The sequence below is a fragment of the Sminthopsis crassicaudata genome, chromosome 3, assembly GCF_048593235.1.
Source record: "Sminthopsis crassicaudata isolate SCR6 chromosome 3, ASM4859323v1, whole genome shotgun sequence".
Taxonomy (NCBI): Eukaryota; Metazoa; Chordata; class Mammalia; order Dasyuromorphia; family Dasyuridae; genus Sminthopsis; species Sminthopsis crassicaudata.
This window is the reverse complement of record NC_133619.1, coordinates 427710708-427735752: the sequence shown is the minus strand read 5'-3', so window position 1 is coordinate 427735752 and position 25045 is coordinate 427710708. Positions and strand designations below refer to the sequence as shown.

General features: G+C 34.6%; 1 protein-coding gene across 11 annotated transcripts in view; it reads right to left on the bottom strand.

The window, feature by feature from the left end:
- The window catches only part of PDE1A (phosphodiesterase 1A), a 461201-nt gene that overhangs the window by 78890 nt on the left and 357266 nt on the right, over positions 1 to 25045 (bottom strand). For all 11 annotated transcript variants that reach the window (XR_012488250.1, XR_012488251.1, XR_012488249.1 and 8 more), the window contains 3 exons: positions 21061 to 21186; positions 16486 to 16587; positions 16217 to 16337 (listed from right to left, as the gene is read on the bottom strand). Coding sequence is in view for 6 of the 11 variants with exons in the window: in XM_074302943.1 (XP_074159044.1) it covers positions 16217 to 16337; positions 16486 to 16587; positions 21061 to 21186 (349 nt within the window). In the remaining 5 variants the exon portion in view is untranslated. The remainder of the gene's footprint in view (positions 1 to 16216; positions 16338 to 16485; positions 16588 to 21060; positions 21187 to 25045) is intronic.

Here is a 25045-nt window from a genome sequence, read left to right as displayed (position 1 = left end):
CAGGAGAATAAATTATGGCATATGAAGATAATGGAATTTTATTGTCCTATAAGAAATGAAGAGCAGGTTGATTTTAGACAAGCTTAGAAAGACCTTCATGAACTGATACTATGTAAAGTGAGCAGAACTAATACTGTATATAGTAACAACAAGATTATCTGATGAGTAACTGTGATGAACTTGGCTCTTCTAAACAATGTGATGATTCAAAATAATTCTGACAGACTTGGGAGGGAAAATGCTAATCACATCCAAAGAGAGAATGATGGAGACTGAATGTGGACCAAATTTTCATTTTTTTATTTGTTTTTTGTTTTGTTTTTCCTTTTGGTCTAATTTTTTCTTGCACAAAATGACAAATGTGTAAATATGTTTAAAAGGATATCAAATATTTAACCCATATCAGATTGTTTACTGCCTTGGGGAAAATATAAATGAAGGATTGAGGGAGAGAAAAATTTGAAACACAAAATTTTACAGAACTGAATATTGAAAACTATCTTTATATGTTTTTGGAAAAATAAAATGCTATTGTGAAAAAAGAAAGAAAAAAACAAGCAAGCAAGAAAGAAAGAAAGCATGCAAGTAAGAAAAGAAAGCATGCAAGCAAGAAAGAAAGCAAAAAAGAAAAGGAAGGAAGGAAGGAAGGAAGAAAGGAAGGAAGGAAGGAAGGAAGGAAGGAAGGAAGGAAGGAAGGAAGGAAGGAAGGAGGAAGAAAGAAAGAACTAAGTTATAGAACCTTATTATAGGTATAGGGAAGGCTGGAGTTTATGTTTAGAGAAAGACAGTGAAATAAAAAAAGTCTTTTCTGCCTCCAAAAAGTAATGCCAAATGGCTATCTATGGAGAACACAAAACCTTCAAAAATCAAATGATAGGGAGATTGAGAAAAAACAAACAAACAAAAAGAAGCATCCAGAATTCCCCCCAAAAAAAATTGGGGGGGAGGGAGGGAAGTTAAATAGCTAGAAAAAGATATGTCTTAAAGAAGAAAAATAATTCTTTGAAAATTAGAATTGGGAAAGAGGAAACCCACTGAAGGTATAGGAGACCAAGAAATAATAAAACAAAATGTAAAGAATTAAAAAAAAAATAGAAAAGAATGTGAAACATCATATATATATATAAAACAACCAAAAAAACCTGATCTGGAGAACAGATCAAGAAGAGAAAATATAAGAATAATTGGACTGTTTGAGGGTTTTGGCAAAAGAAAGAACTTTGCAAGAATGCAAAAAATAATCTAAAAAAAATTGTCCTGGAGAGATATAATACAAGAGGAAAGTAGAAATAGAAAAAAAGTCTATCAGTCATGACCTCAAAGAGATCCTACGTGGAAAACACATAGGAATACTATTGTTAAATTTCAAAAATGCAAGATCAAAGAGAAAATTCTACAAGAAACAAATAAAACAAAAAGCAATTCATATTTGTTGGAGCTTTAATTAGAATTATACAACATTTATCAGCAGCTACAATAAAAGACTACAGGTCCTAGAATAATATTTATCAACAATCAAAAGAACTAGACCTGTGGCAAAAATATCATATACAGCAAAATTAACCATAATAATGAATGAAAAAAATGGACATTTACTGAATTTGCAGATTTTCAGGACTTTATATCAACTAAACCTGAACTCAATGGAAAATTTAATATTTGATAATTAACAACAAAAATTAATTTCAAGGGACTCAAGAACAATAAATTGTTTATTTTTTTATATGGAAATGTATACCATATGTTTAAGTCTGACATTAGTAATTAAGTAGCTCAAAAGAAAGATTGGGGCAGAGCTGAGTATAATCTGACTGTAAAAAAGCAAAACTGTCCAGGAAAAGGTAAAAATAGTAATTATGCTATATGAATGAGGAAGAAGACTAGTAATTCTGAAAATCTATTCAGATTGGGAATCAGTTAAATAGGGTATAATACATACATACACACACATATATATGTATGCATACATATATATATATGTGTATATACACATATACATATACTATGAAAAAGAAAAAAAAATGAAGTAAAATGGGCACAGCAGAGAACAAAAGAATAATCTACAAGGAAGCAAAGAAAAGATGTTCTTCATGAATATATCATGCCTATTATTATATATGCTTTCTTGAAATGAAAATTTATTATTCTATATTTTGAATCCTCCGTGATGTTCTGCTGGGTACATGACAATGCTTTGTTTTATTTTCCTTCTCTCTTTTGTTGTTTTCTTATTTTGCATTTAGCTTTAAATAAAGAAAAAAAAAAGAAACCATATCTTCTGTCTCCAAGTCCAAAGAGTATTTCTTTTCCCATCTCATCTGCCATATTTAAATTGCTTCATAAAAGTGTTATCTCAGCTTTCTTGAATCAATAAACAAGCTACCTGTGTTCAGATTATAATAACTACATTTTGTTCTGTGGTTAACAGCCCTGTAGATTTTTTGAACTGATTGGAACAAAGCATAAGAAACTACTTATAGTGATGGGGAAAAAAAGTCCTTCTAATGTGTTATCTCCATGGAAACCTGACAAGTCAACCAAGCTAAGAGTAATAGCAACTTAAATTTGCCATAGTGCACTAGCATTATAGGTTATAAGGAACTTTTATGACTGAAGTTTGTGAAGTGCATTTTTCAGGCATTATTATTCCTATTTTACAGATAAAGAAATTGATGCCCAAAGATTAAGAAATTTGAGTATGTACACCACAGTAAATGACAGAAATATGGTTTTGAGCCAGATATTCTAACCCATAGAACTGTCTACTATACCATGCCACATGACATATGCCATAGTCCTAGAAATCTATAACTAGACACATGACCAATAAGACAATGACCTTTGCTGATATGTAAACAAGTTTTTGTTTCTCAAAGAAACTGGCTGGTTGATTTTCTTCAGAAACTTTCTGGCCAAAGGTATGACACAATTAATTCACCATGATTCTTGAATCTCTGATTCTTTTTTGACAAAAGAGGTTATACTTCGTGAAATTATTAAAGGAAGAAATTTGTTTTTATGTGATTAATGTAGCAATTGAAAATAATATAATTTTAAAAATCTCTAATCTTAGATTATCCTATCTTAATTACATTTATTTTCCTGAAGGTGCTATATAAGCCATTCACTTTTTAAAATTTGTGTTCCTGCTGAACTGTATTATGACATTAGGTTATTATTCTTTTTTTTAAATATTAAGGTCATAGAGCAATTTGTTTATGATCCAATTAAATCTCATAGCTGAAAGGATGAGACAATATCAGTAAAGAATCTATTTCTAGTGTGTTTATTAATAGACTTTATTTGGATATCTTAAAGTTGGCTCTATATTCCTTTATGCTTCTGAGGTTATCCATTTCTGACCTTTTTTGGGCTATACTATTGCTTTCCATTGTTCCTAGAGTTCTTTAAAATTATAATTTCTTTTTATTCTATGTGGTATCATCTTATGAATGCAGAGGACCTGACCTTTCAAGGTCTCATGATGGCAAACCTATTCAAGAATATAACTTTCTATTTTTGGTAAAAGTTTCAGATCTATTATTTGGCATTCTTTAAGGACACAAAAGGTTCTGAGTATACTGTTGAATAGTTACTTCTCTAATTTGTAAATCAAATTTCAGTCTCTGTGTTGTCTGAAGCTGCATGATCATCTCTTTAGAAAATTGGGGACTCAAGTGAAGAACTTTAGAAATACATGGCCTCATTTTATTTAACCAATTGTTTAACAAATTTCCTAATATTTTCTCAAATGTCTTAAGAAGTAATTTTACTTAAAAATTTTAAGTCAGTAAGAATAAAGGATAGCCTAAGCCAGAACAACACAATTAATTATGTAACCTCTTTCCTAATGATCTACTGGCATTTTGGGGGCAGTTAGGTGGTGAAATGTAAAATATTGGACTTAAGAGTAAAAAAGACTTGAGTTCAAACCCTGCCTTAAATGATTACTAACTATGACTCTGGACCAGTCACTTAACTGCTGCTTGTCTCAATTTTCTCATTTGTAAAATAGGGATCATAATTGTACCTATCTCCCAGGATCAAACAAGATAATATTTGTGAATCATTTAGTTGGTCCCTTCTGTATAGTAGCCACTTAATACTTGTTTCCTTCTTCCCTCCCTCCCTCCCTTTCTTCCTCCTACCTTCCTTACTTTTCTCCCTCCTTCTTTTTTCTTCCTTTCTCCCTCCCTTTATTTACTTAGCCCTCAATTTTCTCATATTTGTTTTAATTAGATTTATTTTAGCTTTAACTTTATATGAGTTGTTTGCTATCCTTTTTTTGCATTAGTTGAAACATAACAAATTCTTTTTCAGCTTCCCAAGGTGATTAGAGAAAAAAAGGAAAATAACATTTATATAGCAGCTCCTCTTTGTGGTGGCAAAGGACTGAAAATTGAGAGGTTGCCTATCAATAGGGGAATGGCTTAAATAAATTGTGGTATATTATTGTTATGGAATACTACTGTGTTTGTTAAGAAATGTTGAGCTGGTTGATTTTAGGAACAAAACAAGATTTGCATGAAACAATGAACATAGAAATTATCAAAATGAAGAGAATGTTCTCAATAGTGATTGCAATATTGTTTGAAGAACAACTATGAACGACCAAGTTATTTTCAGTATTATAATTACTCAACTCAACTAGAAAGGACCCAGGAAAGAAGATGTTACCCATCTCCAGAGAAAGAAATATACATAGTATTTTTTATAGATATTTATAAATCTATGTCAACTAGTGGCTTTCTTTAGTAGGGGGATGGGAAAAGAACCTGGAAAACTGTTCAGAACTTATGTAACAAAAATTAATTTTAAAAATGTCTCACATTTAAAATTATGGGTTTAGACTAACTTTTAAGTTCCAAAACTCCACAAAACTGTTATTTTTGGATAAAGACACTGAGAGAATATCTGGCCTAGATGATAAAGAGAGAGAACCTGAGCAGAAGATGTATGATGTAATCCTGCCTGTGACACTGATTAACTGACATACCCACCACACGTATTTGAGCTTCATCTGTAAAATGGAGAAATTAGACTAGATGGTTGCTGAGGTCCTTCCCAGCTCTAGTATTACTTGATTTTCAAACTGTGGATTGAGTATATTCTGGGGATTACCTTTTCCTTTGGACATAAAATGATTTTTCACTTGTGTGATTTTTAGGTTTTACGCACCTACAACAAACTTTTCTGAATGTGGCCTAAATGAATGGTTTCTAGGTAATAACAAATTCACTACATTGATAGAGAAATGCTGTCATTGTAAATTTCCTTGTCAAATTCCCAAGTGACTAGAAAGCTACCAAAAGAGAAAACATTCATTTAACATTGAGAAACAGTAATTGTCAGTGTCCTAAATGCTCAGCAAGGGTGCAACTATTTTTGAACTTCTTTTGAATTTTTAGTGGTTTTATTTGTATTTTGGGTAATGATGGTGGTGGTGGTGGCATGTGTGTGTGTGTGTGTGTGTGTGTGTGTGTGTGTGTGTGTGTATGGAGAGTCAGACAGAGACAGAGGGAGGGAGGGAGAAAGAGACAGAGAGGGGAAAGGGAGAAGGGAGAGGGAGAGAGAGAGAAGGAGGGGGGGGAATTGGAGAGAGGCAGGGAGAAAGGAAGGAAGAGAGAGAGAGTGAGCCTTGCCACTGACACATACTAACTTTGTAGCAGTGAGTATTTTCTCAATACCTCCAGGAAATGTTCTAAAGCTATGCGTTATATTAAGAGTTGCCAATGTGCATTGGCATAGAGGATTTAGACCCTTGGAAATTTCCCAAATATTTGAAATCAGAAATCTGAAATCTCTCTTTTTCCCTAAAAATCAGGCACCCTGATATCTGTAGCTTCTCCAGTTTAAGGTAAGCTGATTCTCTCTTTTTTTTTCATTGTAGTAAGTTTATTTTTAATACACATTGCTTTCTGAATCATATTGGGAAAGAAAAAATCAGAGCAAAAGGGAGAGATAAAAAACAGAAAAAAGAAGCGAACATAGCATGTGTTGAATTACACACTGACTCTTACTATCAATGCTTGGGAGAGTTTGGGGCCCCTGTGTGAGCTCTCTCTGATTCTGGGACCTTAGAGCCTTTATGATTTTGGACTCCAGTATCCAAGTCCTCCTGTTTTGATCCCTAAACTCCTTATTAAGGGGCAAGTTCTCTCTAGATGTGAGACTTTATCCTATCTACATGTGGTGATAGGTGTGGCTTAGGAGAGATCCAAATAGCAGCAAACCCCGTGGCAGGGTCCCCATCCCCCATTTTGAGCCCCAGCCCCCATCTTATTAAGGGTCCCATTGCCCCATCCAGCAAGTTCTTTAGATGGGGTATGCTCTGTTTGAGTACCTTGTGTCTTCTCTGTTGGTCTGAAGACCAATGTGGCTTAAGGAAGATACAGGAACCAGCCATATCAGTCCTCAGCGGGTTCCCTTAAGTCACTGCCTGGTAAAGTCAGGATGTCCCTCTCACCCATTAGTATAGCAGGGTGAGGTAGGGGAATCAGTCAGTTTGTTTTTAGTAGGCCTCCTTCTATGCTTTTTGTTGAAAAATGTATTATGTAGTTAGCCAAGTCTTTTATGAGACAGGCTAGACCCCCATTCCTGCATTTCAACCAGTGCTTTCTACAATAAATTGAATTTATTGAATTTAACTGAATTTAACCCCTTGAATTTAACTGAAACCCACCTCTCAGGGTTGTTCTGGAGGATCATTATAAAAGTGTTTTGCCATGGGGCAAATGCTAGCTTCATACTTGATGACTTTATGGGTTTTTAGATATGATCAACATATATGTTCCCATTATTGAGATAAAATGCTTTTCTGTGTGAAATAATTTTGATTTTTCTAGGTAAGGAAACTTGAAAATTAGATCACCTGTAGTTTGTTGTCATTTTAAAAATTTATGGGATCCAGGAGACTGGTTTTAAGAGTAAGTAAAATTTCAGAATAATGGATTATACTTGGAAATAAAATTGGCATCAAACTCTTTTCCTGGTTCAAAAAAGAGAAAAGGTTCATGTGTATCAGGGAACAACAAATACACATACACTCTTATATTTGAGTGATTGGAATAGCTTATTAAATTTATATTTAATTATTGGGTGTTAAAATTGGAAGTTAAGGTATAGGTAAAAAATCCTAGCTCTGTCAGAAAAAGTTTAAATGGAGAGTTAGCAATTGTCACTGTGTAAGTTTAAAAATATGTATATATTAACTAATGAAAATTCTTTACAAATGCTGAGCATTGGAGTATTACTATTAACAATTATAAATCTTTTCATATTATAATATATTATGTTATAGGCCTGGAGCAAAGTTTTCTCTTTATTAGTACTTTGCTAAATTATACAATCTCACAAGAAAATACAATTTGTTATTTGGCATTAAGAAATGAGCTATTTGTTATTTACCAATAAAAATTTTATTAGTTATGTAGCCCCAAGGAAGTATTTGCTTCAGTTCTATCAATTTTGCTGACTATGTGCTATGTAATCTGAAGCATTGTAATTAAGGATTTAGAAAGTTTTGTAAAATTTCATCCAGAATTATTAACTATCCCTTATGAAAATTATGAGATTAACGATTTTTATGATATATTATCTGCATTTGGGCAGGAGCTGAGAGGGCAACCTTATGCTTTTTTTTAAAAGATGCAATCCTCACTCACTTTGCAAATTATATTCCTTTGAACAGGAATGTTCTTCACCTAATTATTCTTGAGTTTGGCTATGGGGTGGAATTATTACTGCATATGTGATTATCAACTATATTTCTTACTTGAAGTCAAGAAAGTATGCTTTCTATTGCTATAATTGTGCTCCTGCTTTTTCCTCTTATAGCAAATTCCTATATTCAGGCCAAGTAGTCAGTAGAAGCCATGAAAACACATGAGTAAATATGTAAGATCTTGCTGTTTTTGATCTGAGAATGTGAAGTCATTAAGTAAATGACTATTTTCAACCTGAAAATGTATAGTCGTTAGTTAAATGAGTATTTGACTTAGTCATCTATCAGTTATTAAGATATATATCTGAATGAAATAAGGTATTTTAAAGTTTCAAAATGATTGGCCATTGATATTCTTTGTGGGACTAGGTATCATTCTATTTGATTATTTAACCCTAAACCTGAAAATTTTTCAAAGTGATTTGGAGAAGATTTTTCCTAGAGGAGGTAATTTATAGAATACTTTGTTTTACATCACCTTATTTGCTATGTACAGATAAAGCCATGGGAGTTGGGCTTGCTGATGACCCACAAAAGAAGGCTGTTGACTAATCTATTACATCGACCTCCTTACTCCCCCAGCTCCCCAATTCTTATATTCCATCCTATAACAAACCCTTGCAAAAGAGAGGGATATGTTCTTTTCCCTGCTTGATGGTTTTAAACCAGCTTCTAATCTAAGAAGCAAGGCATTGAAAACATCTTAGACCTACACCAAGTTATAAAGAATACACTTGCAAAACCTATTTTCATAGATCACAAACAAGGAGAAATAGATGCTTGCTTCTCTAGGAAAAGACTGGCAGATAGATTTTACTCATATATCTCCTGTAGGGATTTCAAATAGCTTCTGTGTTTTGTTGTCACCTTGACCAATTGTGTAGAGGCCTTTCTTTGCAAGACTGAGAAAGCACAGGAGGTATCAAGATATTTAGTAAAAGAGATTATAATGCCTACCTCTTTACAAAGTGACAATTGTCCGTGCTTCATGCCATAAATACCTCAAACTGTGGTTGAGGCATTTAAAATTAATTATTATTTCCACTCTGCCTGACATCCTCAATCTTCAGGGAAAATAGAGAAGATTGATCATACCTCTCCAGGTCAGTTGCCAAGATGAGCCTTCCCTAAACATTTCTAAAGGTCTTATCAAGAGAAATGTCTCTAAGTGGGGACCTCCCTCCCCCCCTCCTCCGCCAATCAGTCATCCTTTCTACCCAGTCACTGGCATGACACCTTTTCAATGATATGGTCCCTAGCCCCCTGCTTCCTAGATGTTTGTTCTAGGTTTTGGTCAGTTCACTTTCAAATGAAGATCAGCACTAGATATTTTATCAATCAGCTTCAGGGATTTTGATCCTGAGACTTAAAACCGATTGGATTTGTTGTGCCATAGTTCTCTTTTATTATCCTGACCCAGTTTCCCTTATTATCCTGACTCAGTTTCCCAGAATTATTCTGCTTCAGGTCTTAATTGTTCTGGTTAATCCTGCAACAGCACCCCTTCCCTCCTAATTATCAGAATATTTAAGATAAAAGACCTTCTATTTTATACATCCTGACCTCAGCCCTTCCCTACTTATCAGAATATCCGGTGCCTCCCTCTCACCCTGCCAGAGTCCGGTTCCCCTCTCTCAGTACCCTGACTCCACCCCTGTCTCGATCTACCCCCTATGTCTGAGCCATGTGTATATATGTCATTGAGAACTCACATTGTTGGCTGGATTTTTGGAGATGACAGTCTCATCTGGCCCTGGGACCAAACCAAGGATCCATTTGGTCCCAGTAAATCTCTCCCTTTTAAATAAATCATTAAATACTCTTTAATCTCTACCTTGCCTCAGTTTCTCTGGCATTACATTTTGGAGGCTCCCTAGTGAGATGTTAGAAAATGAAAGCAGGATTAGAGATAAAAGACCTTTGGGTCTTCATCTTAGACCTTGGGGCCCCTGGAGATCTGAGTTCTTGGCCGGGAGAGGCTGGCCCTCTGGATTTTTTCCCAGTCTCCAGGGAAGAGAGCAGTTTTCAGTTGCAGCCACGCCCAGCAGTGGACACCTCCATTTCGGCCATGGGAGACATAATCTGATCTATTTTAGGACAAAATCTGATCTGTCTGTCTGTGCTAGCATCTGGATTCTCAGAATTACGGGGCATCGATGGGTGTTAAATTCTGAGTAGTGTCCACTGGACACATTGTGGCACTACATGGGTGTCTCCTAAGACACAACTGACCTGATCTGACTCTGAGCGCCTTTTTTGGGCACTCTCTGGTTATGTGTGTTAAATGTTTTGTTTCATGTTTTAATTGTGCAGTCTATATGATCTGTGTTCTGTGTGACTTATCTGTCTGTTAAGAACTCTATTAAGTTTTAAGAACAATGATTAAGAAATTTGGAAAATGGTTATTTCAATGTTGCAACTGTACTTAGTACAAAAATTGCTTGTGATTTCTAACTCAACCTGTTGCACTGATCTGTAAGAACAGAAAAATTTTGGCTATTTTTAACTGGCTGAGGAGCAGGTTTTCAGAGCCTGCTAGAGTAAAGAGCAATAAAACCTTATCTGATTGAAACTCAGGCAGGAGAAAACATTTGATTAGGAATTCTAAGATGCTTTTAAAATTGTGGGAAATAATTTTATTCTTACTTATGCAGGTTAGATTTGGTTATCTTTGAGTATAAGATCTTAAGAACTTGTTAAAGTGAAGTTCTGTTAACTTGCCTGAAAGGGGTCACGTGCTTCTTATTAGCTAAAGTATGTTACCTTCACTTTGGGTAATTTATTATATAACATTATAACATTATAAGTTATGGTTTAAATCCAGCTGTGCTGGACATATGGGTTTTATGGAATCATTTAGCTATCCACTGTATTGTCAAATTTAATAGTTTTGAAGGCTATTTAGGAGAGACTAGAAGGAAAATTTGCATGTGGAAAAGAAGTTAGGTGGGGTGGGGAGAAACAGGCTTCCCTTCCCTTCTCCCTGGCTCTTTGGAGGTGGAGTAGGGGGAAAGGTGACCATGTGGAATCTCCCCCCACCCCACCCTCCCTCACTAAGTGTGTTCCATCCACTTTCTGCAGAAGCTTGGCTTTGGCAAATAATTTCAAGAGATAGGCCCGCTTTTAAGTTAATTGACTGAATATTTGTCTTTTGATACATAATGATTTCCTTGGTTAAAGAATATGGTCATAAATGTGATCTGTAATTTGGTAGGGTAATTTTAAAAGCTTAATATTTTAAAGAACTTCTTGGATTCTTTTCTGTGGAATTAGGATATTTTGTACAAGTTTTACCTGATTGTATTGATTGTATCCTGAGATTATGCCCATCATTTAAAGGGCTTCTGGAAATAATAGTTTTTCTTTGTCCTTTTGAAAATGTTTCTGTTATGGACAATATGCAATTTGAAATATTTGTCTATGTATTGAGTATTTTTAAAATAAACTGGTTTGTATGTATAATGTTCACTTATGAAGCATCTACTTAGATATGAAAGATAACTTGTGAACTTACTGAGACAAATTTATTTATGTTAAAGAGTCACTGAAAAATAAGTTTTTTTTTTCTTTTTTGTACTTTTGAAAATGTTTCTGTTATGGTCAATATGCAATTTGAAATATTTGTCTATTTATTGGGTATTTTAAAGCAAAATGATTTGTATGTATAATGTTCATTTATGAAACTGTCTACTTAGATATGAAAAAAGTGAACTTACTAAGACATTCTTACTGTTATAAGTATAAGGTTATGGTAAATATCTGTTTAGGATTTATCTGGAACATTGGTTAGTGGTATTTGTTATTGGAAGTAAAATTTCTTGGGCTTATAGTTAATGCTATTTGGGAGTTTTAAAGCTCCATCCTCTGACAATTAGTGGGACAATTAACTGGATTAAAAATGAATTAAAGCTATTTTATCCTGTATGTGCTGAAAGTTGAGTTTTAACTGCTTATATTATGTTATAGTTGTGTTAACTGCTTATATTATGTTATAGTTGTGTCCCTGCATTTTTTCCTCCTCTGAGTGATTTCTATGATCAAAGGAATGGTCAATAGAAACTGTTAATGCAATTCAATTATGTCATACCTTGCTATTTCCAATCTGGTTATATGTCATACCTTGCCATTTCCAACCTGGTGATATGTAATCATTATATCCTAAATACTTGGCAAATAAGTATTTACCCTGGTCATCTCTCTGTTACTGAATATTTGTATCTGTGGATATTCAGGTTTTAAAGGTTTCTAAATAATGAGAGGACAATTAGCACAGTGAGACCTAACTGCTATTTATTTGGAATTATAACTTACAGCCTTTTGCCTATGAGACAAGCATCTCTTCACATAGGAAACTGTTAGCCAATCTATTTTGGCCTCTCCACATCTTGTAGCAGTCCTTGTGGATCAGTCTTTCTATCTCAGACTGTTCTAACCTTTATTTGTTAGATTTGTTTTTTTTTTTTTTTTGTTCTAGATTTTGATGAAATTACAGATATTGACTTGCTTTTGGGACCTAGATCAGCTTTGCCAGCACTCCACACCACACATATCCTCTGCATGGACTGAGAGTCTCTGCCAGTGCCTAGCCTGAAGCAGTTTTGAATGAGGCTTTGTCCCTTACCCCTGATGGACTGATATGGGGAATTTGGGAACCCTGATTGGGTCATCTATTATTGTGTGTTTAAGATTTGGGATGGATTTGTGTAACTGTTGCTGTATGTTTGAGGGATTTTTAGGAAACTTACTGTACTAATCTGTTGTGTATAGGAATTTTGATTCACTCTCGGGATTTATATGTGGTATGGTTATTTGATAATTCCTTTCCATGAAAAAAAAAAGGGGGGGGAGGAAGAGAGGAAATTGGGGAAACTGGTGTGTTTTTCTCAAAATAACTGAAAGAATGGGAACAATCTTATTCACTTTGCCTTAGGCACTTCTGCCCTCCCCCCCCCCCCCCATCTCATTAGTTCAGATTGAATTGGAAATCCTTTAAATAGCCTTTTTCACTTTTACTCCTTGATTAAATTTACTGGACTATGATTTTCTGGTTATGCTTTAACTCTGAAATCCCTTATCCTATTGGAATTGCCCTGACAGATGCAGTTTTGGGGATTATTTTTTAGAAACAACCAGAACTCAGAAACCTCTCTTGGGATGGCATTCTCTCTGATCTGTTTCTCCACTCCTGTAACCCCAGTTCCTTAATTAGTATTTCAGCATTCTCAAAGGACCTTGCAGTTTGATATCAGACCTCTAAAAGTTTGGGGTTTGCCTGCCTTGGTCTAATTGTGCATAATCTGCTCAGAAATCTGGATGCTAGTAGCAGCTTCTTTTCTATCGAGAGAGGAGAGGTGGAGCTCCTCCAGGCCACACTTTTTACCCCTTTTGGAGTCACTTTTGTAGAGACTGGGGATGTCCCTCTTAGAATGGGCAGCAGAACTGTCTTGAGTACTGCTACTCCTTATATAAGCAGAGGCTGGGTTAAGTGCATAAATGACTGCAGACTACCTAACTCACTGTCCATCTCAAACTGGATTCTGGGGCTGAGATGCCCCAGGACTGCAGAGGACCTGACAGCCTAACAACAGGGAGCCTTTGTATTGCTGATTAACTCTGGGATTATCAGGGAAAGACTTGCCCTTGCCATAAGTCCTTGCATTTTTCTAGTTTTATTTTGGTTTATTTGCTTTATGTAGGGTTTGTCGAAATTATGGTGCTAAGACCTATCTAGAGGAGGGTAATCCAATGATTTGAATATTCAGAAGATAGAGAGTGTGGAATGTGTCTCAGTTCTCTTTTATTATCCTGACTCAGTTTTCCTAAATTGTTTTGCCTCGGTTTCCCTGAATTGTTCTGTCTCAGTTCCTAATTGTTCTAGTCAATTCTGCAACACCACCCCTCCCTCCTAATCATGAGAATATTTGATAAGGATAAAAGACCTTCCACCTTACACAATGCCCCAACTCTTCCCTACTTAACAGAATGCCTCTCCCAATCCCAGAATGTCTGGTGCCTCCTCCCCACCCTGTCAAAGTCTCTTTCCTGCTCTCAGCACTCTGACTTCTCCCCTGCCTCTGTCTACCCCTTGTATCTGAGCCATGTATATATATGTTATTGAGAACTCTCATTGTTTGCTGGATTCTTGGAGACCATAGTCTCATTCAGCTCTGTGACCAAACCATGGATCGATCCATTTGGTCCCAGTAAATCTCTCCCTTTCAAATAAATATTAAAAACTCTCTAATCTCTATCTTGCCTTAGTTTCTCTGGCATTACAGATTGAGCTTCAACTAGCCTCTGGCCCCTCAAGCTCAAGAACTCACTGAATGGGACCCTGTTAGACATCCCACAGGAGGTAGCTTTAGCATAAGACCTTATCAACCCATACCCCACAAAAATTATGGGCCCCATTTGTTTGAGGGGGGGAATTGATGGGGTAAATGGACTTAGCAAAATTCTACCCAGTATCTGAGAGGGCCCCATTGAGGAGCAAGCTGACTGTAGAATTATTTTGTACTCAGCCCTGAAGTCAGGAGGACCCGAGTTCAAATCTGGTCTCAGACATTTAATACCTCCTATCTGTGTGACCCTGGGCAAGTCACTTAACCTCAATGCAAAAAAAAAAAAAAAGACAAGATTATTTTGTACTGACATTATCATATATACACAAGAGATAACACTGTTGTACCCAGATGATTAATACCACCTAGTACCCCTACTGTGTCTGTAATACTTCTTCTCCACAGGTACGGCATTTCACTTCTAGCTTCTGGGCACTTTCTTGTTATAATTTTGGATTTAGCCTCTAAAGAATTTCAGAGTGGGACAACCTCCCCCACCTACTTTTTGAAACATTTCTTTAACAATTTAAAGAAATAATTCTTTAATAAAAGAAAGAGAATGGTATGGAACTGAGCTTTTAATTAGTCCCTGGTCAGAACTTTAATCCACCCATTCTGTTTTCATCTCACAAACAGAATTAGGTTAACTTCTGAAACTGTCTTGATTAGCATATTTTAAGACAGATTAATATCTATTCTAGATTACCTACACATGTCTACATGCATTCAAATTTGTTCTCCCCCAGACTCCAACTTGATTCTTCCTCAACTTCTTAATTCTTCCTCACTCCCTAGACCCTCCCCTTACTTCCCTCAGACTTTAAAAGCCCACATCACTCAGTACACGTTTCTTAATCATATATGATTGTCATATTTGGTTTAGCCTGTGAGCCATTTCATATAGTAAATGACATCCTCTTATGGCTGTGATAAATGGCCCTCATGTGAGTTAATCACAGCACTCTTCCAAAATTACTTCTTCAATACCTCCTCAGTACTCTCTGGTCCTGTGTCCCTTCTTCAATCTAATTAGAGAAAGAGGGCAGTGGACATTCAAGAGTTCTTCCAAGATCCTCGTTTTCTAAAGTGCAGCCACTTTATCATTGCCCCTCTAGCTGTAGACTTCATCATCCCCTTAACTGTGCTAAGTAGCTTTCCTCCCTCTGATCCCTTTCTCACTACCACGCTTTTCAGTTTCGTTTTATGTGTTGTCTTCCTCATTAGACTATGAACTAACACATAATAACTGCTCATTAAATATTTATTGACTGATTGGCTAAGATGACAGGAACAAATAATGATGAATGTTGGAGGGGATGTGGGAAAACTGGGACACTGATACATTGTTGGTGGAGTTGTGAAAGAATCCGGCCATTCTGGAGAGCAATCTGGAACTATGCCCAAAAAGTTATCAAACTGTGCATACCCTTTGACCCAGCATTGCTGTTATTGGGCTTATATCCCAAAGAAATACTAAAGAGTGGAAAGGGACCTATATGTGCCAAAATGTTTGTGGCAGCTGTTTTCATAGTGGCTAAAAACTGGAAGATGAATGGATGTCCATCAATTGGAGAATGTTTGAGTAAATTATGGAATATTACTGCTCTGTAAGAAATGACCAACAGGAGGAATACAGAGAGGCTTGGAGAGACTTACATCAACTGATGCTGAGTGAAATGAATAGAACCAGAAGAGCGCTGTACACTTCAATGCTGTATGAGGATGTATTATGATGGAAGTGGAAATCTTCAACATAAAGAAGATCCAACTCACTTCCAGCTGATCAATGATGGACAGAAACAACTACACCCAGAGAAGGAACACTGGGAAGTGAATGTAAATTGTTAGCACTACTGTGTATCTACCCAGGTTACTTATACCTTCAGAATCTAATACTTAATGTGCAACAAGAAAATGGCATTTACACATATATATTGTATCTAGGTTATATTGTAACACATGTAAAATGTATGGGATTGCCTGTCATCGGGAGGAGGGAGTGGAGGGAGCGGGGGATAATTTGGAAAAATGAATACAAGGGATAATGTTATAAAAAATTACTCATGCATATATACATTAAAAAATTCTAAATAAATTTAAAAATATATTTATTGACTGACTGAGATGTTTTCAAATTATTTGAAATAGTTACCTGTCGAAAAAATTCTTCCATCAAAGCCATGGTCCATCGATGATGTAGTTCCCAGGTTTTTGCTGGATGGCTAATGTCTGCGGCATGGAGAATCAAGGACATGGCTTTCGCTTTGTCTATCCTGTGAAATCAAGAACATGGCTTGATTATCAGAACAAAGACACCTTTCAAAAAAAGTGTCTGTCACTCCCAGGACCCCACTTAAAACTGCTTTAAAGAATTTCAGTGTTATCAAGAGGATAAAGATAAGAAGGGAAAAAGAAACTTACCCCTCTGGCTGCTGCAAAGTGCTCCTAATAGTTTTAATTTGCTGGAAATGACCTGACATATCAGTAGATAAAACCATCTCAATAACCAGATTTCGAAGATCCCTGTAAGAAATTCAGAGGTTGATTCATTTGGCATTTTACTCACATGTCATGGAACATTTGTTTCACTAATGTTAATCACATTTTTTTTTTCTTTCTGAAGATAGATGGGCATATAATTGCTATTAATTGTAATTAAAAGGGATATCATCATTGTACTCTTTATAGTTTTGATGGATTTAGGCAATAAAACTATTACTTGGAGAATTAGGTTATTTGACATCAGTCCTAAGAGGAAGGAAATTCTTCACAAGTATCATGATATTTCAAATGAAAACATTTTAAGTCATACTTAAGACAAAAAATTACTATGGGTTCACAAAATCCTTTGAACAAGAAAAGAAGCAATTTATTGGATTTCACATTGTTTTGTAGCGTCCTGGAGAGTATAACCTAAGGATTGACATTCAGAACATAGACGATGGGTTAAAAACTTAAAATTTTGAAATGGTGCCTTCTCAGAAGATGATACACACAAGTAACAAGATAAGGAAGTAGATCAAAAAAGTGCTGGGGTATCATACATAAAGGAGTTATGATTATTTTCAGAGTGGGAAATTTTTCAGCCAAAGAAGATACTTATCTATGACTAAGTAGGTAAGTCCTAGATGATTGTTTTAAGTAAATAATGGTTAAGTGAATTGCCTAGGATCTAACAAAATATCAAAAGCATTATTTTAACCTGGAAATTCTTTAAGCCAAGCATTTTTTCTGCATTTTTATGCTGCATTTATGCCCAAGGTCAAGTAACTAATTAATGCAACTCTAATTATAATTAATAAAATGATTAATTACCCAAAATTATCTCTCAAACTTTTTACTTTCATTAGGAAATTTATTAGAACATTTTCCTCAAGATTTTCATAAAGGGAAGTCATTAAAGAATATTTAATGAAAGAATTTTTAAAAATTATTTTCCAACTTTCACTAGAATTAGTAGCAGATTATATTGCAATAGCAGTTAATAAAAAATCTGTTAAACAAAAAAGTATTATTAAAAATATAAACCATTTTATAAAAAAAGTGTTTCCTTTCAAAGAGAGAGAAAGAGAGAGGGAGGTAGTATGAGAAAGAGAGAGAGAAAGTGTATATGTTTCCATCCCTCCAAAGCAGTGTGATGTAGTAGAAGTAACATTAGAATCTGACACAAGAGGACCATGATACGAATCCCTCATCTGCTACTTGTGAGATATATGACCCTTGATAAGCACTCTTTATGACCTTTGGTTTCCACTACTGTATGATTATGCAAAGAGTACTGTTGTGAAGAAAGTACTTTGTAAATTATGAACCTAAATAAATAATACTATAATGAGAGAAAAGCATGTAAGGAAATATGGCAACAAATTGTCAAATTCTGCTTGCATTAATGGTACAGTGGAAAGAACACTGAATATTGACATAGGTTCATGCTTTAGCACTGCTCTGTATATGATCTAAGAAAGTGATGGAGATTAAATGTAAAAATATGCTAAACATTTTCAAAGAACTTGTTGTCAAACATCTATTAGCATACCATTGATGCAGAGATCCAGTGAGAATATATGGGGGGGGGATCATAGACATGATTAAAGAAGAGGTAAAATCTGACTTCAGAGATTTCAGGAATGCCATAATGAAGAGATATTAGGCATTCTCTCTGGCCTTAGAGGATAGAATAATAGGATTTGAGTGAAAGTTGCAAAGAGGCTAATGTCAGAAATTGATGTCAGGAAAAACAATTAGCAAAAGCAGAAATCCAAAAGCAGAAAGGGATTGGTCAGGAGGTGATGATGATGATGATGAAGATGAAGATGATGATGATGAGAGAAACATTTACTAAGTTCCAGGTATTGCGCTAAGCACTTTATAAATATTAACTCATTTGATCCTTACAATGATCTTATAAGGTAGGTACTATTATCCTCATTTTACAGTTGAGGAAGCTGACGCAAACAGAGGTTAAGGGATTTGCCCAGGGTCATATAGCAAGTAAGTTTCAGAGGCCAGATATGAACTCAGCTCTTCTTGACCCCAGGCTGAGTCACTTGAGTCACCTTATAGTAAAATTTCCCCCTCAATGAAGGTCTTCAAGTAAAGACTAGATAGTCACTTATCTAATATGTTATAGGGGAAATTTTTGTTCAGATACATGTTGGAGTAGATGAACTTTTGAGGGTTCTTTACTTTTGAGATTTTGTGAAACAAAGGTTGAATGATTATGATGGAATCTTTAAAAAAAAATTTACCTCAAAGAAGCCATATCTCATATCTGGTAAAGGCATTATTTGCCTTTATCAGCTAAGACCCAATATACATTGCTTCCATTTACAAGTGAATAGTAAATTAGATCTTCAAATGGTTATTTTGTGCTTAATCCTACAACATCAAAAGTTATAGATTTAGAGCTGAAAGAGAATTTAGAGGCCATATTTTCTAGGTATTCCTTCTCCCCAATTAGATAGATGAGAAAATGGAGATACATGATTAATTTTTTAAAGGTCACATTGATAGTAAGTGTCTAAGGTGGATTTAAGCCCAATTGTTTCTGATACTTAAGCTAACACTCTATGAACTGTGCCATATAAAAATAAACAAATTGATTTGAGGAGTAACTTTTTCAATTGACCACCTTGCCACTCTTACATTGCACAAATCATTAAGATCCCTATAGTCAATGGGAATCACTATTTCAAGCGAAGAAGTTGCTCAAGAGCATCAGTCAATCAACTAAGAAGAGGAGAATGGGAGATTAGGGATAGTCAAAGTATGAGTAACCTTGTCTAGGAAACCACATTAGTTTTAGAGGATCTTTAGTGTTTTCATCTGAAGCACTGTGGTGTCGCTGCTTAGAAGTAAACTTTTATTAGAGAATGAGCCTAGGATCCTGGAAAAGAAAGGATCAGATACTGGGGCATTTCTGGTTTTGGACAAAAATAAGTTCTTGGGGTATTTTAGTCCGCCATGTTTGATATTTTTGAATGGGAAGTAAATATAGAAACAAAGGATAGAATTTTGGTGAACTTTTCTGGACCTAAAGCATGGACCTGGCAACTTTATTATCTTTTCCAACAAATTCCAATGGTTCTTATTGCCTCTAGGTTATAATGTAAATATGTTGCTTTGACATTTAAAACTTTCATCACCTTGTTTCTAGCTTGCATTTACAATGCCATTATTTATTCTTTTTCTTCATGTATTATCTGTCAAGTGAAACTAGTTTCCTTACTGTTCTTCAGATTTCATCTTCTACTCCTGGGCCCACAACTTGAAGATGCTTCCTTGTCACCTTTGCTTCTTGGAATCCCTTCTTTCATTCAAAGCATAGCTCAAACACCATCTCCTACATGAAGCATTTTTGCAGTTTCTGTTGCCTATCTCTAACCTCTTCCCCATCAGGTTTTATTTATTTGTATATATATATTTAAATACACAATATTGTTTTCCATAATTCCTTGAGGGCAAGGACTGTTTTGTTTTTGTCTCTATTCCCCCAAAACAGTATAATGCCTGTAACTTTTTATATACTTAATACATTCTTATTGACTGACAGACATATTAATTTGCTGATATGACCATAATGGTGACAGCAGCGCAATCACTAGCCAGGGTTAAGGGAATAAAAAAGATGGAACTTGGAGCAGTAAATAATGCTGAGTTTTCCAAGAATTCATGATTAGGATTCTTCACATGCTCCTTTGAAGCCTATAACTCTTCCTATAGTTAGAATTTCTTTTCTAAACAGTAAATGAATTTTCCAATAAATCACTATCAATATGCACTGGGAAATTGTTATAATCATGTCTAAGACAGATTTATTTTGTGCTAGTTTAGTCTATGCCTATAGAATGATGAAATGGCAAATTTGTGAGAAAAAAATCAATTAACCACTTATTTTTTATGTCACCAGTTAACTGATCTTTCTTCCAACTGACTAAAGTGACCAGTTATTCTGCCATCATTCAGGAATGGCCTTGATATAATGGATTTTTTTAGTTTTTTGAACATAGTATTGCACATGACTTACATAACTTATGAATATCATTCAGAACATCGAAAACTGATAGAGTGAAGGTAGTTATACTACTATATAACCACCACTACTCTTGCTCATAAATATTTTTTTCTAGAAATAGACTACACTATTTTAAGGGTACTATAGCATAAGAGAATTTCATTTTCAATAATATTCTAGTGATATTATCTATCTATCTATATCTATCTATAAGATTACATTTTTAGTGCCAAACTCTTAAAGAGAAATGTTAAAAACCCCAAAGTAGTGAGAAGATGCTTTCTAGCAAGGTTTTACAGCTTCTAGAATTTGTCAGTTTCTTGAAGTTCTGTGACCTATAGCTTTTAAAATGTGTGAATTCTCTTGACATGCAAAAATATATATTTTTTTCAAACTAGCAAATGTCGTAAGCTCTGCTTAGTGAAGAAGATAGAGAAGCTTGCTTGACTAACTGAACTTCCTTGTTATCCTTTAGGACTTACCTCCAATCATCTTTGGATAAATTTGCCAAAATATTCATTTCATCTTCTTGCATAAGCCTATACACTGCACTCACATGATGATTTTCCAGAACAGAACGATCATTATATAAAATAGCCACATCTGACCTAGGTATAAAAACAAAAAGAGATATTGGAAACTATTTAAAGAATTCAGCATTACAGGTGTCTTTTAATATGACTTTCCCTTTGTAATGAATATATCATTTAATCCTCCAAATGGGGTAGCATTTGAGCTTTTTGCCTATATTCTAGTTAAAAATAAATGTTAAAATGTGTTATTGAATCCCATTTTCAAGCTATAATCAAAAGACTTTTTTGTTTACTACATCTATGATTTCATTGCACAGTGTCTTGAATGGAGAGCTGACCTTTAAGTAGAGAGGCCTGAGTTCAAATCCTATTTCCTATATATGTTAGTTATATGAGAAGGTTGGAGAATTCATTCTCCATGCCTCAGGTGATTCTCCAGGAGTATGTGTTACTTGGAAACTGCCAATCTCCATAAGCAAAAATTATTCATAAGTAGGTCTCTATACCAAAGAAATATTAGGTAGATAAATGTGCTAAAGAAACAAAATATGCTATAAAATTTCTTCATTGTTAATAATTACATGGGCATTCTTCTTGGTATTTCCATCTAGGTTGGACAGATTAGTATCTAGATTTCCTTCCATGGACCAAGGCTTTCAGATGATACTGTAAAAGCATCATATAACATTTGCAATCTAATTTTATTTTTTTCCTGTGAATATGGACATGTTTCAATCTGCAATATATACAACAGGTGACAGCTATATAGCTGTTAAATAAATAAAAACTGTAACATTAAAGTTAATATAAATCCCCAACATCAATTCACATTAAAATTCAGCAACTCAACAACATAAGACTCATATGTGTCTTCATGTCACTTGAGCCACAAGATTAAATCATATAGTATTAAAATCATAAAACCTTAGAATTGGAAGTTGTCTTAGTGATCAGCCAGCATGAACCCTTCATTTTAAAAATGACAGAACTAAAGCCCAGAGATTTCAGCTTAATTTAGGTAATTTTTTTTCCATTCAAGGAAAGGTCATGGAAATCAGTAACATGAGTTTCTAGTAGGTAAGAGGGTAGTTGAGCAATCTTTAGAATATGATGTTATTGCAAATCCTAAAAATGTTGGTTTCACTTATATTTAAGGAAACGTATAAAATCATATTCTTGAGTTAATCTTAAATTATTTTTAGATAACCTAAATCATTATTTATCACTATTCAAATAGATGGTAGAGAAGTGACAGTAGTTCCATTTTTATCCAGAGGTACTTGTCCAATTCTAGGCTATGAAATTAATCCTATTTGGCACATGCTATAGTTTAAACATATTATTTTATGTTATATTATGAAAAGAATATAATATTAGGAATCAGTAGACTTGGGTTCAAATTTCAAGTTTTCTACTGAGATTTTGGGAAAGTTTTAAAAATTCTTTAGACCTAGGTTTCTTCATCTTTAATATGAAAGAGTTTAACTAGAAAACTTCTAACTTCTCTTCTAGACCTACACATACAATGTTTAGCCCCATTATAAAGTACCATTTCAAATCTAATCTTGTGGAAGAAATAATATAATAATCAACATAGGTCCTCCACTTGAGCTTCATGCTAACAGAAATCTATTTTAGGAAAAATCATCACCGAAGGTCAAGCCAATAGTTCCAAAGTAGAGTTCAGGTTTTTCATCTGCATGTGTCTGTTATAGAAATACAGGTACATCACACATAGAAGCACACACATCCTTCACACACATCCTCTTTCCCACAAATAATTTTTCTAAGACAAGCAATTCACAACATATCTGCCAATTCTAAAGAGAAAAGTAGAAATGTGATATCTCCCAGTTAAATGTAGGTATTTTTGGCAATGTAAAATTTTTGTCACATATTTATGATTGATAATTAAAGTTTTCAATAGGAAATGCATGTTCAAAATGAGAAAGTGTTTTATATCTGGGCTCAGGCATTTCCTCTCATGCTTGGAACATTCTTGCTTCAACATTTCTATCTTGGGGAATCTCCTAGCTTCCTCCAAGTACCAGCTTAAATACCACCTTCTACAGGAAGTCTTTCTCAGTTCCTCTTAATTCAAATAATAATAATAGCTAATATTTACATAGTGCTTACTAAATGCTAAGCATGTGCTAAGTACTTTGGAAATATCATCTCATTTGAACCTCACAATAACCTTGGAAAGTAAGTGCTATTATTATCTCCATTTTATAGATGACAAAATGGAAGCATTTAGAGGCTATTAGAGTTAGTATTTGAAGTCAAATTTGAATTCAGGTTTCCTTAACTCTATGGTTAGTGCTCTCTATACACTATGTCACCTAGTCACATTTAGTGCCTTCTTTTGTTAATTATTTCCTATTTATTCTGTATATGGCTTGTTTGTACAAAGCTGTGTATGCGTTATCTTCCCAACTAAATTGTGAGTTCCTCAAAGGAAGCTCAAAGAAACTCTTTTGCCTCTTTTTGTGTCCCCAGGACTTAGCACAAGGCCTATATAGATGTGCTTAATAAATATTTATTGAGTGACATATTAAGTATATCTTCATGATGAGAAAGAGGTTTTATTGTAGAATCTCAAAAAATACTAAAATAATATTTTAAAAATATCTGAATTAAAATCATCTCTACAACTCCCCTAAAAAGTAGTCATGCACCCTTTGCTGGAATACCTCCCAGTGATAATGGCCCCACATTTCCTCAAGTAGCCCATTTTATTTTTGTGATTGTGAGGAAGTTTTTCCTTATCCCAAACCTAAAGTTTCCTCTTTGTAACTTCTACCCATTGCCCTCCTTTGGAGCAAGACAGAACAGGTCCTATGCTCTTTTTATTTCTCTATATCAATTTAGAAATGTAATGTTATAACTAAATACATATTTTGTCACATATCAAAGATTGCTACTTGTCATTAATTACTAATAATAAACCATTTTCCTTCTATATTGTTCAACTGGTTTCAAACTGTACTCACATATTGCCTTCTTTCTGTTAGAATGTAAGCTTCTTGAGGGCAAGGGTTTTCCTTCTTTGTGCTAGTATTCCAAGAAATTAGCACAGTATGTGAAATGCAGGAAGCATTTAATGAACACTTGCTGACTTGACTAAAAAATAAAATCTACCACAAGTTATAAAACCCTTTCTATTAAAACATATAATACAGTCCTTGATATCCGAGTATGTGTGGAGACGAGATAATCTTTTTGCAGAAGACATCCATGCAGAGAGATAAGTCGTAATCCCAGAAGTTTTGGTGCTAAAAGTGATCTTAATGAATATTTAATGCAATTTATCTTGTTACCTTATTATATGTATTAAAAAATGGAAGTTCAGAGAAGTCAGATTAATTTGTTCAAGATCACCCAGATAACTCTTGGCAAAGCTGAGAAGTGAATTAAGTGCCTACACTGATTTCTATTCCAGTATTTTCCTACTACATATCACTGTTTCTCTTGTGGAATGGGATGCATTTAGTCCCATATACCCAAATATCTCTGGGGAGGACTTCCACTCCTCCTCTATGTGAGTACAACAAAGAAATAAAAACCCTTCTTTGGGGTTGGATTTAATGATGGCTTTAAATTTCCAACAGACCATTATGTTTTATTAGCTTTGTAAAAGAGCAATAGCTCCCCCTTACTCCTGATATTTTACCTTAAGAGATCATTTTGTAAGAACAAACAAGGAGGCAAATATTATAGATTAACAGCTAGACTAGAGCTGATAAGAAACAAAAGCCTTGCTGCAGCACAGATTAGTGACAGCTGATTCAAACCATCAAATATTTATTATTATGTGCCAGGGAATATTCTAGGCATTGCAAATACAAAGAAAAGCAAAAAAAAAAAAACAAAAAACAAACAGCTTCTATCTTCAAGGATCTAATGGGGAGATACAACATGCAAACAATTATGT